The sequence below is a fragment of the Genypterus blacodes genome, unplaced genomic scaffold (assembly GCF_046128005.1).
Source record: "Genypterus blacodes isolate CSIRO-AG114 ecotype Tasmania unplaced genomic scaffold, CSIRO-AGI_Gbla_v1 ptg000058l_1, whole genome shotgun sequence".
NCBI lineage: Eukaryota > Metazoa > Chordata > Actinopteri > Ophidiiformes > Ophidiidae > Genypterus > Genypterus blacodes.
The window spans coordinates 8001452-8015353 of record NW_027466870.1 but is presented as its reverse complement, the minus strand read 5'-3'; the positions used below and the strand labels follow the sequence as shown (position 1 = coordinate 8015353).

The following is a 13902-nucleotide window of genomic DNA, read 5'->3' as shown; positions in this document are numbered from 1 at the left end:
TCGATGTCGCATCCGGATACGTGACGTAAATAAATAAATGGTACAGAACCGCCCGCTGCTCCTTGGTCCTGCCTACGAGTTTACAATGAGCTGGTTGCAATATCTTCCCTATAACGCTAGGTGGCAGTTGTGAGCCGTGTACATGTTTATGTCCTGACCCGCAGGTTTGATATCTGTAAAGAACATTTAATGAGCAGAAGACGTTATGTTGTGTTATGCAACACATTCTTTTCTAAATCAGGGCTTCAAAAGTTACCAAATTACCTACAAAAGTGGTTCTCAAACTGTGCTATTTGTATCATGGGCTGTTATTAAGTTATGACTGGAAATAGGTATCACATTTTAATATTTTTTGTTGAAAATAGCCCAACTGTGCACACAATGTCCCTCTGTGCTACAGGAGTGTCATAACATGAACGTTCTGTTACATTTCGATTTCCATTTTCAGTTCCTAAAACGTTTTAAATCCACAGAGCTCCAGCTTTGTTCAAATGAGTTGGCCGCTTGTGATTCAAAAGACTTGAGAAGTTGACTGTATTATCCAACAGGTTTTCAGGTATTTAACCCTCTTATGTAAGCTAAGGGCTGTGTCAAGCAGCACAGAGTTACATTTTGGATGCAAGTACATAAATTCAGCTCAGTAACATGCAATATTCAGAAATTTTACTAGGTAGTTCTTGATTCCGATTGAGTTTGAGAGAATGAGACTCTTATTTTAGGTTTGAGATGAACCAGGAGCCAACAGCTTTGGTACCACAAGTTACTGTCTAGCATTTAAAGTGCCATTACGTCAGGCATTTGTTTCAAATCCATGGCCTGTGTGTGTAAGAGAGACATCCCGCAGCTATTTTCCTATATATCGCCTCTGTCACTTTCTTTTATGGAACAACTCTGCAAACCCACAGCGTGTGATGAGGTTTAGAGTGATTGATTCCATGCCGTCTCCAAGCTCAACCACATTAGAAGATGTATCTTGACTTGTGTGTCGGGTCTACAGGCTTGATGCCGTCATCTGAGCATAATACCAAATTATGAAATGTAGCTGTAATTCATCCCAGAGTTAATATGTAAATAATTCAAGGGCTGTTACATAAAGATAGAACCAGATCTGTTCCTATATGAGCACTGATGACAGTTGGGTTGGTCTGAAATACAGTCAGACACATGACATCACTGTTGGAATTCAACCCCATCATCTTTTATCTTGCAGACTCATCCCAAATGGCACTTTTGCCTCTTAAACCCAATTTGATAATCTGGATTCAAATGTCACAGTTCATGATCTGCACGTCTCTTCCTCACCTCATCCCTCCGAGCCTTTGGATTGCCTGGTTTTACTCATTATGGTGGAACAATAGACCTTTTTATGTTTCTCACTGTAGCCTGGAATCAACTTCAGCCTGAAAAGAAAAAGGACAATCAGCCAGAAGTGAAAAAAGGACATTTTCAAGCCAAAATGTTTATGTAAAAATCTCTCAAGACAGTTGGTTCTGAAACACTGGATTTATGTTGGCTCGGCCCGCATGCTGCATAGCTCTGGTTGATTTCAGAGAGACAGCTCTTATTTCATTCAGATGTTCCGTCCTCGTGCCCACCCATAATGACTCTTACTTGGTTGGATGTTGGAGCGATGGTTCAGTCAACCCAACATATAGCACTTTATAGCATGCAAATATCAATATAGATCACACAGAATCTCCTTTAATATGACGAATAAGACACAATAAACTACATCTTACCTCATTTTTAAGCCTTACTCTACTCTGCCTACTGCAAATCGGCAAGGAAATGTAAATGATTGTTAGATTAAAAGGAGAATATTCTGACTGAGATGATATAAGTGGTGTCAGTCAGCTTTAGTGTCTGACACACGTGACAAAATGACACAATAACATTTTATGAGTATCCCAATACGACCTCTCTAAATCCCAGAGGACCAATCAGATGCCTCCTCATTGACTTCCACCTGGGCCATAGAGGGTTATATAAAACATTCCTGCAGGCTGAGGCCTGTACACTAAATTCCCTAGCTGCACTCAGTCACTTACATCCACCTGTTGGTATGTTGCTTTTACTGGGACCTTGTGAAACCCTCGTAACAAACATTCTTTGGATATTCGTGACATGATTGAAGAAAATGATCGGGGGAATATCGAAGCTTCAGAGCACATTCATCTCCACAGACATAAAACATTTCATTGGCGCTGCCTGGCCGCTCAGACCGGCTCTCACTGGCTCTTACTGATGATTTATCTGGAAAAGTTTCACATCCATTAAAATGGACTCTTTACTTTTGTTTTTATAAACAATATAAAATACATTTGGACATTTTGTGCATGTTCATCACTAATCAACTACACTGTTTACTGCTGTGTGCATTACTCTTCTATAAGTTGATTAAAGAATGTTCTACACTTCTGACCTGGGAATGTATTTTGTATAATTGTGTACGGTCTTTGTCATTTCACACACAGTTACACCATAAACGATATGAGTTATGTTCCACTGTCAATGCAGACGGTTTTTCCAGTTTGTATGTAACTGTACATTGTCTGTTTTGCTGCTGACTCAGGTGCCATTGTTGTAATTCCCTCCAGCACGCACACACACATCGCAGCCTCTCTGTGGGGCTGCAGACACATCTCATTTTTGACTCATCTACCCATTCCTCCCCGACAGTGAATCAGTGCTCAGCTAATTCACTGGAAACCTGATTCACTGGCAGTAAACCTCAACCAGCCTGATTCCCACGGTGAAATGATGATAAATGTTTTTGTTAGTCTACATGCTGAATTTTACAGAAGTGATGGGATCACAGTTGGACACAGGTTGAGGGGTTAGATCAAGTCAGGGTTACTTAGTTTGACATTAGTTCAAATGTCAGTGTGTTCAACGTGAAATTCCATGGACTTCATTACAGAACATTTTGTCCCAGTGAGAATCAGGATCTAACTGCAGCGCTTCACTCTGTGTCCACTCTCCTTCAGCTCATCAGCTTTGGTTTATTTGTTTTCCTTACCACACAAAATCACCAGGGAATTAATAAGATTACATTGTTATCTGAAGAAACATGGCTCAATGGACTCACACACAATCACATCATTTATGGTTTGATCTGAATATGATCTTCATATGATTGAAGTGAATCCAAATATTGCCCTAAATACAGCAGATTGTGTGTGTGTGTGTGTTTGTGTGTGTGTGTGTGTGTGTGTGTGTGTGTGTGTGTGTGTGTTTCTGTCAGCTTGTGTTGGAGTTGTTACAGTGAGCAGTTAGTATTGGCATGAGATGACAGATGAGTGTTACAGGCAGCAGAGCTAACAGATGCAGTGCTCTTGCTGTAATGTAAAGCCTTCATACCTCCTCCAGGTACTTCTTGACGTACACTGTCGCTATTAAAACTGCCCCAAAAATGTGCTGCGAGTAGCTTTGCTATGTGAGAAGTTTGCTTCATCTCAATAACAGGCCTAAAATTAGAGGACGGTACCCTGATTTATGTGGAAAAGTAAGGGGGTGGGGGCGCATTCCATGACTGCTGTAGGCAGGAAGTTTTGGAATCTCCATGGAAATTAAGGCAAAACACAGAGCTCCACAGTTATTTTTCCAAGTATTTCTCTCAGGCTTTTAGAGAAAAATGTGCTCCAAAGCCTCCAAGAAGAAATAGATGACTTCGTACCAAGTGTCCCCTCTGCTGCTGCCAGACATGCTGCTTTACTCACAGGATCATACAAGGATGTCTTTAAACCAACAATAAGAGCAGAGGCAAGAGGAGTGGAATGAATATGGCCCTAATGTAAAGAGTGAGACAGAATGTGAAGAATGCAGGAGAAATCATTATGTAGCTGGACTCTAGCCTTTATATGCTGTGTAAGACAAACAAACCTCTCTTTATTAAGTCTAACAAGCTGACTTCACTGACATCTGGTGTAGATTTGGTATGACTGATGTTGTGGTCAAGTGAGAATCCTTCACAGTTGCTGGGAGTCAAAGTGGTGAAATCATGGTAATAAATGTAATCATCCCAACAGTCGCAGAAGGAATTCTTCAGAGATTCCAGATGTGTGCGGAATGCATAGATTCATCCTGGCAGAATGGCGATGATGAGTTAAAACCCTTCATCTTACGTAGGAGGGCTTCCAGGCTTGACGTTGGCTGTCACGTCATCATAACCTTTCACCTAAAGAACCCCAAACATCACTCAGAGACCGGGGAGGGGGTGACTGAGATCACAGTGCCTGGTTGAAATAACTTACAAGTAGTCGGTCTGACCGCAAATATGAGCAGAATCACAGTGGAGCCCCCCTGCATGCTGCGCTCCGTGCGTCCCAGGGAAGAAGGGATTCAGCAGATGGTGATGGATCGCAGTTTGTTTTTTAGAGCTGGGAAAAGTGGCACCGGGCTACAAGTAAAGCCAGCAGGAAGAAGGTGTTTGGCATGTATGGAATGTCAGCCCGGCTCACGGAGAGGAGCAAATATTGACGTTAAAATTCAACGCTTACTGAATAATAGCCGTTGCAACAACTGCAGACAAATTGCATGTGATTGCTGCGTGCACATAGTGTGGACAGACACGGGACACACAAGTGGAGAATGAAGTGGGAAAAGTCACATTCCTGCTTGCACTCTGTGACCAGGTTCCATACCTTTAGGAGAATTCATGAGATGCTTCATCTGTGCCACCACAGCAGCATCAGAGCTCCTATTGTGACTCACTGGGAACGCTTTAGCAGGTTTGTGCCATTTGAAACGTGCTTCACATTCCAGAGAGCCATAAATTCCAGGTATTCTTCACTTGATTAGTACATAATGCTCCAAATATAAAGTACAACTCATAAGGACGACATGGACGGAGACATTTATCTGTCCTGATAGACTCCTGTGCCTGATAATAATGGAATAGAGACGACTTAACTGTGACAGTGAGGAGGGAGTAAAGACCTCAGAGATACTGGGTGTTTGGTTCTTATGTGGAAACAAAGGAGGAATGACCAGAACACTTCTACATATACAGACTTTAGGGGTAAGAAAGCAAACAGATGTGTCACAGAGGAGTGATGGGAGGTTTGTGGACTCTGTGCGTCTCTAATCCGTTATCAAACAGAAGTTGCGCCCTGCATGTCAAAGCTGCAGACGCCTGATCTGGGGCTTCCCATTTGTTATCAGTGGAACTCTGAACAAAAATAGCAGGAGAACCTTGACCAAAATGATTGAAATGCTGTTTGCTGTTCACTCCTGACTGATCTGTGCCCAGCTCCAGTCTTATGTACGTTGATTTGGATAAAAGTTAAATGTAACAAAATGTTTTTTTACGCCAAACCCAACACTGAGGATTTACTTAACATATGATCACACACACACACACACACACACACACACACAATACAGATATTTACTGAAAACACAAACCAGGATGCCAACTGGAAACACGGAAGCTGCTGCTGGAGAGAGAACGCTTGACGAAGCGAGAGTGAGTGGATCCATAAACTAAACCCTGGAGAGCAGGAAACCACAAAAGGTCCACACGCAAAAAACAAAACAGCGCAGCATGCCAGGCCCAAATAAGTGTACCCATACTGACGGAGGTGACGTGACGGAAATGAAGAAAGCACCTGGACTGGAGGAAGTCCTGGATCTCTGTGGGCAGCATGGCCGCAACACCTGGAGTCTGAATACCGAGGAGCACTCAATGAGCATCAGCTGTGTGCAGCCCGGAACAATAACACAGGCAGGAGAACACGTAGGCAACATACAACAGCAGAAACGAAATAGAAATGATACACAAAACAAACTGTTATAAGTCATATATTAATAATTTTATTCTATTAATGTGAAATGTTAAGGCAATGTACAAAACTTTCCATTACAAAAGTTCACAACATCAAAATGGGTCAACCAGCTGAAGCAAGGCGTCTTAATGGAACCTTTTGTATTTGTATGTCATCGGTTATAACTTAATAGTGTCAATCTTTGGCATCACAGAAAACACAAAGTGTACAAATAAAAAATAAAGAAACAACATTCAAAATATATTAGCTTCTCTCACTTCACTCATTTATGTAAACACGGTTCAGAGAGCGAAAGGGCGTTTTTATAAAAGCCAACACAGCAAAGGACCAGCAAATGCATTGACCAGCAAATGCATTGTGGGAGAAAATAATATTTAAAAAGCGAGAAGGGGAAAAAACAGTAAAATGTAAGAATTCCCATCCCCGGAAAAATCATCTTTCACAAAGCTCCATATTGTTTTGACATGAATGGTAAACACACAAGGAGACTAAACTCATGTCTGCTTTGTCATTGGTGGTTGATTCTCAGCTCCACACACACACATGTATGATCCTATCCCCCCTCTGGATTCTGCCACATTCCAGTTAAATACAGAAACACATTCCCAATATGTGGGAGGTTCCACTCAGCAGCGTTCCCTCAGTCCCTATTCTGGAATTAAGTATTAGATTCCACGTAAAGGACAATGTTAGAGCCGAAATGTGAGCTGAGCGACGGAGGAAACGCAGCTGAATTTAACAGAGTGATGGAGCCGCACACGCAGGCACATGCAGGCCAATTATAGTTGACCAATTCCACGCTGGATGCCCATGGTAGAACCGGCTATCATGGCTCAGAAGAAATAACCAGACCCAGAAAAAGAATCATGTGGAGAATGCCGGCCATTTTAACAAGGGCGAGGGGTCAGACTTTAGATAGCCTTTTTCTTTAACGGGAGCATTCCCTCAGCCAGGAATGTGAGAAGATTAGCTCCGGCGTGTCGGGCGGAGGCGAGCCAAATGCAGGGCAGTAGCCGTCTGAGGCCCCAAACATTAACCCCCGGATCTGGAAAATTAGACCCCCGTGAAACAATCCTCACGGGCTTTTTTAGGGAGAGAATAAGCAGAGCGGCTCGGCATTCAGCGGAAGTTTGAAAATCCTCCGCTGAGCTGCGAGCCGGGTTCTAAATGTGACCGACGGTTAATTTAGGTTCGGAATGCAGAGGGTGGATTAATTGAGTGTTCTGTTTAACGGAATAATCCTAGAACATGGCATGAAAACATAGAGAGGATGGTTTACTGGGTAATGTTACTAAATGTTCCTGTAACTGAAGGCTATTGGCAACTCGTAAATAGAGCCAAGGAGCTGCAGAGGGATTGGATACTCCATCCAGGAAAAGTGAGTCACTACAAAGTGAATCAGAGGGTCGCAAAAGAGAAGAAGTGAGCGGATCCTGGTTTTCTGTCACATCACATTATGAGCAGCACTTACAAATATAAATACAAGACAAAACTAACACAAACCATTTCCATGCACAACAACATATATAATGTATATACACACAATCAGCAGCCTGTCATAATGCTGAACGGCGTCCAGGTACCGTGAAGAACTCCTGTCCTGTGAGGGCTCCTAGTCAAATTCACAATTTTTGAATTGTGGAGGAAAGCTCAGCTCTCCGCACCAAACTGTGCCACAGCGGAATTCTCTTGTGCTTGTTGATTTAGGTCAAACATCGTTCTGCAGCTTCATCCCAAAAGATACACACAACCTCTTTTACGTCGTCGGTCAGATGTGGAGAAAGTCTTCAAACATCTGGACCGAACGTTGACTCGTTCAGTCGTTAGCGTTCAAATAAGGATTTCCACCACCTCTGCCTCTGAGATGTTGATGTTCTTCTGCGAGGCCTTTGACTCCTCCATGTTATCTGCATTGAAGATACAAATGAGCACATTAGACCGACATGTCTGGAATGCTGCAGTAAATAAAGCTGCACCGCTATTAGACAAGCTTCTAATGACCTTGTGTCACTTAAAGGTATTAGTATCTGCATCCTTCAAATGTCCTTGCCCAGGTTCAGGTTACCCTTTAAATAGTGATGTAAGTGTGTGTGAGTGTGAGTGATGGGGAGCTGGAGTTAATGCTCGACTGAATAATAAACCCACCGGTGGAAGCAGCTGAGACTGATTCTGTCTTGCTGGGTTCTGCTGTGTGCTCCGGCTCACTCTGGGTGCTGGAGTCTCTGCTAGGGCGTTTAGGCAGCGCACAGGGCCGCACAGGCAGCACAGCAGCACCACCACCTGTCTGGTCATCTGAGAGGCTCTTCCCTGCAAAGGCGGACAAAGACAGGAGGTTGCGTTATTACCAGCTTGCATCCACACGCACGGCTAACATCTGCCCTGTGGACTTCTTCCCATGACTATTCTGGATGGGCTATTCTGGAGTGAGAGCTGATCTGCATTCCGCTTTAAAAACACGTTGTCTATTTGAGGGACACCCAAGGGTTGTCTCCCACTTTTTTTTAGGAAGCCCACATTCTGTCTGGCGACTCAAGGCCAGTCTGCCAGTTGTCGCTTGATAGCATGTGCCATTAAAGATTCAAAGTTCCTGGGTGCTGCGTGAAGCACGAGGCGCTCACCTTTCCTCTCCACGCCGCTGCTCACAGTGTTGATAGAGGGGACGGATCTGGCCAGACGAAGCCCCTGTTTCTCCAGCTTGCCTTGCTCCCAGGTGGAGCGCTGCTGGAGGACCTGGATCACAGCGTCCTTCTCCAGGAGCTGAGCGTGAAGAGCCCGGATCCTAAACACACGGAATGTGACTTTAGTACAAACAAACCAATGACACGTAAACTAGATCCTTGCCGTCAGTAAAGAATTCAGCATTTTGGGCGAGGATGTAGTAAGAAGTGTACCTGTTCTCCATCTCCTGGTGTCTGTGACCAGATAACGGCAGGTCTTCATTGAAACTGTTGTTTGGTGAATGTCGGGGTGAGTGTTTGATGATGGTTGTGTCTCTGTAAATAAAGCAGAAAGGCGTTAACATACTTAAACACTCAGCCTGTGTTGTGGTTAACGTTTCTGTGCAGTTAGGTTGTACCTTTGTGCCGCAGCAGTGGCAGCTACGTCCATTGCAAACTGCCTCATGGTGCTCTCCTCCAGGTACTTCTGCTCCCACTTGGTGATATCTGCCTCCAGGGCCAGAATACTTTCTTCTTTTTCCCTCAACTGCTGCTGATAAACGAAGGAGCTCTGTTCTGAGGCACCAGGGTCGGCAGACTGGTTCAGAGCCTGAGATGGAAGATAAAAGGGGCAAGGTGAAGAACACCAAACACTTGTTTACACTGCAGAAGTGAAACATTGGGACAGGTGTGTGTCTCCTCACCTGTTGTGACCTGAGGCTTTTCAGTTCCTGCTCCAGTCGCGTGCGTAGCCGCAGCTCCAGGGCTTCCCTCTTCTCACATGCTACCCTCAGCTGAGCCAGCGCGCTCTGCAGTTGCTCCACCTTCTCCCCATATGCTGTCTTCCTCTCCAGCTCTTCCTCCTGCTGCCTGTGGCAGACTTTTGCCAAGACCAGAGCATGCTCCAGCAGCTCCCGTCTCCGCTGGCACTTATCACCGGACACACGCAGGAGCTGAATCTCTCTCTCCAGACCTTCACGCTCTCGCTGTTGCTCTTCATCTAAGATGGAGAAGAAAAAAGATGGAAGAATGAAGTTGAGTGACACAAATAACAATATGCAATAGTCTCACAGTCCTAATGTTGTGGAGTCATTATCTAAATGAGGAGATGATAACTCCTAGAAGAAGAGGAGGAATGCTGGAGAGGATATATAAAGACTCCTCAGCTGGCTGTGATGGGGTCAGACGGGCTGCAGTCGCTCAGGGAGTCGGGAGTTCATTTTGTATGGAATGTGACCCAACGAGAGACATTTACTCAGAGCTTTACAGGCATGTGGTCCAACGACAGCTCATTTGGCATTCTGTCATCTCCAATAAACCTGAATCATTGGGTCACAACCCGGTTTAGAGGGAGAGAATAACGTGAAAGCTCAACATCATTGCTGAATTCATTTTTGTTATGAATTCATCTTGTTATGCACTCATTCAAAACTGCTCTGTTTTTTAATGAAAGTACGAGGGAGCGAGTCTCTTGTGCCGCGTTAAAAGCCGAGCGATTACACAAGACGTGTGCATGCCTGCGGAGGGAATGCAGACTTCCTCTTATCCACTTACGCACACAGGCATAGCTTTGTACTGGGAAAAGCTCTGGAATGCTTCTAAGGTCATGAAGTAAACAAATACCTCCAAATATGACTCAAACAGTCCATGTAGAAAAGGATCAGGGTCTAAACTACACCCCCAGTCTGTTTGGTCTCTGGCACACAAGTGAAGCACACACGTCTAAATATCTCTGACCCTTCAGGCTCAGAGAGTCAGATGAGCCTGAAAACGGTCAATTTAACAAAGATGATGTTGAACTGAATCCTCTGTGGTGATCATGAAGGGGAGCGAGCTCTAGTGGGGGGGGGGGGGGGGGGGGGGGCAGGGGGGGACATGCTGAGCCCCCAGAGTCCCAGTCATGTTGGTTCCCCTTGAGGAGGGAAGTCAGGGGTGATGCAAACCTGAGCAGAGGGGGAAGGAGGGAGGCATTCCTAACGCTGGAACGGCCTGAAATACCTCAAAACATTCCTGGAATCCGGAGCACATTTAGTGCTGCTATGAAAAATGGCTGCTGTCTAAGTGCCAAGAGCAACTCCTCACATTAGACAGAGTCATTTGTGTCCCTACATGAGGCCCCCAAGCTTACAGCGCCGGAGGAAACCCATCCCTGTACAACTATGTTCCTGCTATTGTGAAGCACTTCACAGCCGAGTGTGATTGGCTCAGTCGGATCAAATCAACAGATCCTGAACTCTTTGGTCTCTCCCCTGCCATAAAGCTGACACTGAAAAGGAATCGGTGTTGTTAGAAACTTACTTTGCTTGAGGAGTTTAGCGAAGACTTGCTGCTTCTGGTCGGTGCACTCAGCTTCTGTAGCCGCTCTGTGTTTGTTGGCTGTGTCGAGGCGATCTGGTCACAGGAAATGAAACCGTGGTTACATACGTTGAGATTGTTTTGCAGTTGCATTGTGGGATTGTTTTGGTTGAGCGTGTGAGTGTGTGTCCGTACCTCTGAGGTCTCTGTTAAAGTCGTGCAGCCTCTTGATCTCTGCCTCCAGTTTGTTCCTCATGGTCTTCTCCAGAGTTTCCCTCTTGGCAGAACCTTTCATCACAGTCTCGTACGCTTCAGAGATCCTTTGGATTTCTGACTCCAACTGGGAGGAAAACATGAAAAGAAAAATAAGCCTGAGTTAAGAGCCGTTCACAGAGCGACGGGTTCAGATTGTGGTTTCTGCTGCAGCTGTTAATATCAATGAGGCTAATCTGTCATTCCAACAAATGTGTGTGTTACTGTGTGTGTGAGAGCCTGCAGCCAAATGGTTTTTCAACACTATGTGCAATTGAAAAAGTCCACATTCCTGAGTGAGCACTTGTGGGTCCCAGGTGTCACGGCATTTATCTCTTTCCATGGCAATGTGCCAGCATGCTTTGAGAGACAAAGGGAACAGGATGTGTTGTAGGCATTCCACACTCAGGAATGAGGAGAGAATCCAACTGTGTGCTGTGTGTTAAAACACACCGAAGTGCTAAAACACATTTAACCCCGACAGCAGAAACAAAGAGCGCTCTAGATATCAGACTTATCAGTGTGAAATCAGTACATTAGGAGAGTTGACGCCTAAACTTCCCAGTGTTGCACATTTCCCTAACTGGAAGCTTCTCACCCTGACATGCATCAGCAGGCAGCTATTGTTTTATTATTTCCACACCCTCTATGAGCCAACGGTGCTATTAATCACACCAGCCTCTCTCACCTTCTGTAGTCTGGCCGTCGTCTCCATATAGACCTCCAGCTCCTTCCTCAGCCTCTCGTTCTCCCGCATCAACACGTCCGTCTGTAGTGAGTTATTGCTGGAGGCGGAGGTGATCAGCTCTGAGCCAGCAGGGCCCGCTGCATGGTAGAAGCCATTGTGAGCCACCTGGGGCTGGGGAGACACATACCTGCTGAGAGGAGACATGAGTCAGGGATTCAGACACTGAGGAAAACCACAACTAGCAGACAAACAGCTTCACAGCTCCTCTAACACAATCGTGGAAACAAGAATGTCTTGGTTGCAGTGTACACTCAGTGCATTCCAAACTCTCATATCTTCCAGCTGCCATGGTTACCTGTGATGTTGTGAGTAGAAGGTGGGAGGGGGATCTCTGTAGTAGTGTCCATGCTCCTGAGAGTGGCTCAGCATGTAGCCTGGGAGCCTGGAGCTGAGGGGGTAGTCCGGGGGGGGACCACGCTGCTCTGGGTACTGCTGGGCTCCGTGGCTGTCAGGTGCCACATGGCTCATTACATTGTTATACAGCTGTGGGTAGCTGTGTGAGGAGCTCAGAGGAACACTGGCCTTAGATCCATTCCTCTCCAGAGAGAGCTGCATGAGCCGCTCGCTGAGGGAACGAGCGTGTTCCCGTTTCAGATCCCACTGTGCCTCACTCCCCATTATGTCCATAGCATACACTTCCTGCTCGACGTGTCCCTTCTGAGAGTTCAGATACTGGGAGTGGGCCTTGGCCTGCTCATAGGTGGGCAGCTCCTCTCCATGGAGCTGGTACAGATGGCACACGGGGCCCTCAGAGAGCCGACAGTCCCCCTGGTGCTCCTGACCTTGGGGCTCTTGCCTTGTTGACATCTGGATGTACTGACACTCCTCCTGAGTGAGGCTCTCCAGAGAGGAGCGGGGGCTGCCTGTGCCCCCACCACCGCTGCTTCCACGCAGGGCCTGCTGCTGGATGGCCAGGAGGGCACGAGTATCGCTCAGGTTCCCGTAGCGGAGCTGCTCTTGGATGAGACGGTGCAGGACCGTTCCAGAAGATTCTTCAGCAGTTCTCATCTCAGTCAGTGGGAAACAGTTATTTTGAGTCAAACTCAAATCTACAGGGAGGAAAACAATCATTAGAATCAGATCAACCTCACAAAACAAACATGTGATACTTATAGATACTCAGCGGGATTCTGAGAGGAATCCCCTCCACACACTCTTACAGCTCACACTCCTCCAACACACAGAAAGACACTTACAGACAAATACAGAGCCTCTGATGGTCAAACTCTCAAACACAAATGAGCTTCATGTTAGAGAGCAGACGGCCCTCAGTCACATCATGAGCTCAACTTCATAACCATCTAATATCTAACAACTGAGCTATTGGACATCAACAACAATAATAACACCACCACATGTATGTTGCTTCCTGCTGTTTCTATTTCTATCTACTTGTACCTCATATTGCCTATTTTACCTCAGGCTCTACGAAAAAAGGTTATATAATAATAATACAACCATATCTCTCTCTCTCTCTCTCTCTCTCTCTCTCTCTCTCTCTCTCTCTCTCTCTCTCTCTCTCCTTTCCCCCCTCTCTTTCTGTATAAAAAATTATCTCCAAAATGTCATATAAAATGTTTGCTTCAATAAAAACAAATAGTAAAAAACCAAACAAAGAACTATACTACCAACCCGATAAGCCCAGATGGTTGTTGGTTTGGTATGAGGTCACACACAGATGAACGCTTTAGATTCAAACCTCTTTCCCCTCATGGAGCATCACTGTCATGTCCACATGTAGGGAGTTAGTTTAACATGTTTCCTGTTCTTACTGACTATTAACCCCTCACATCTCAGCAGATCCAGATCAGAACACACTTCTTCTTCTTCCAGCAGTCACGCACTAAAGCCACAGCGGAGCTCGGAGCCCGGAGCTCAAACCGCGTGGAAACAACGCAGCGAGAGCGACAAGAAGCTGGGAAAACAAAGCAAACTCACCAAGTTAACGTCTCATCACACACGGATCGACTGTGTGTGTGTGTGCGTGTGTGTTTCTCGGTGTCTTCAATCAAAGCTTTCCGTCTCAACGTTGCCACGTTTTGCGTAATTTCTCCCGTATCCGAGGAGGCGATGTGTGTGTGTGCAGCTCTCCCAGCAGACTGAAGCGCTCACAGCTCACAGCTCCAATAAATAACTGAGGGCCGATTGTTCACTGCGCCTGGAA

The 13902-nt window shown here is 45.6% G+C and overlaps 1 protein-coding gene across 2 annotated transcripts; it reads right to left on the bottom strand.

Moving 5' to 3' along the window:
* Positions 1-5791: 5791 nt before the first annotated feature.
* On the bottom strand, positions 5792-13902 carry amotl2a (angiomotin like 2a). Of its 2 annotated transcripts, none has more exons than XM_076153311.1 (11): positions 13677-13902; positions 12034-12787; positions 11679-11865; positions 10934-11078; positions 10742-10834; positions 9148-9443; positions 8863-9053; positions 8678-8779; positions 8405-8565; positions 7932-8093; positions 5792-7693 (listed from the first exon to the last, which is right to left on the bottom strand). In XM_076153311.1, exons 2-11 carry the CDS (start codon positions 12744-12746, stop codon positions 7617-7619), a joined length of 2127 nt encoding a protein of 708 aa, XP_076009426.1. In that variant the 5' UTR covers positions 12747-12787; positions 13677-13902; the 3' UTR covers positions 5792-7616. The 2 variants fall into 2 exon arrangements, with proteins under 2 accessions (XP_076009426.1, XP_076009425.1); XM_076153310.1 differs by having other exon boundaries at positions 11679-11868; positions 13677-13901.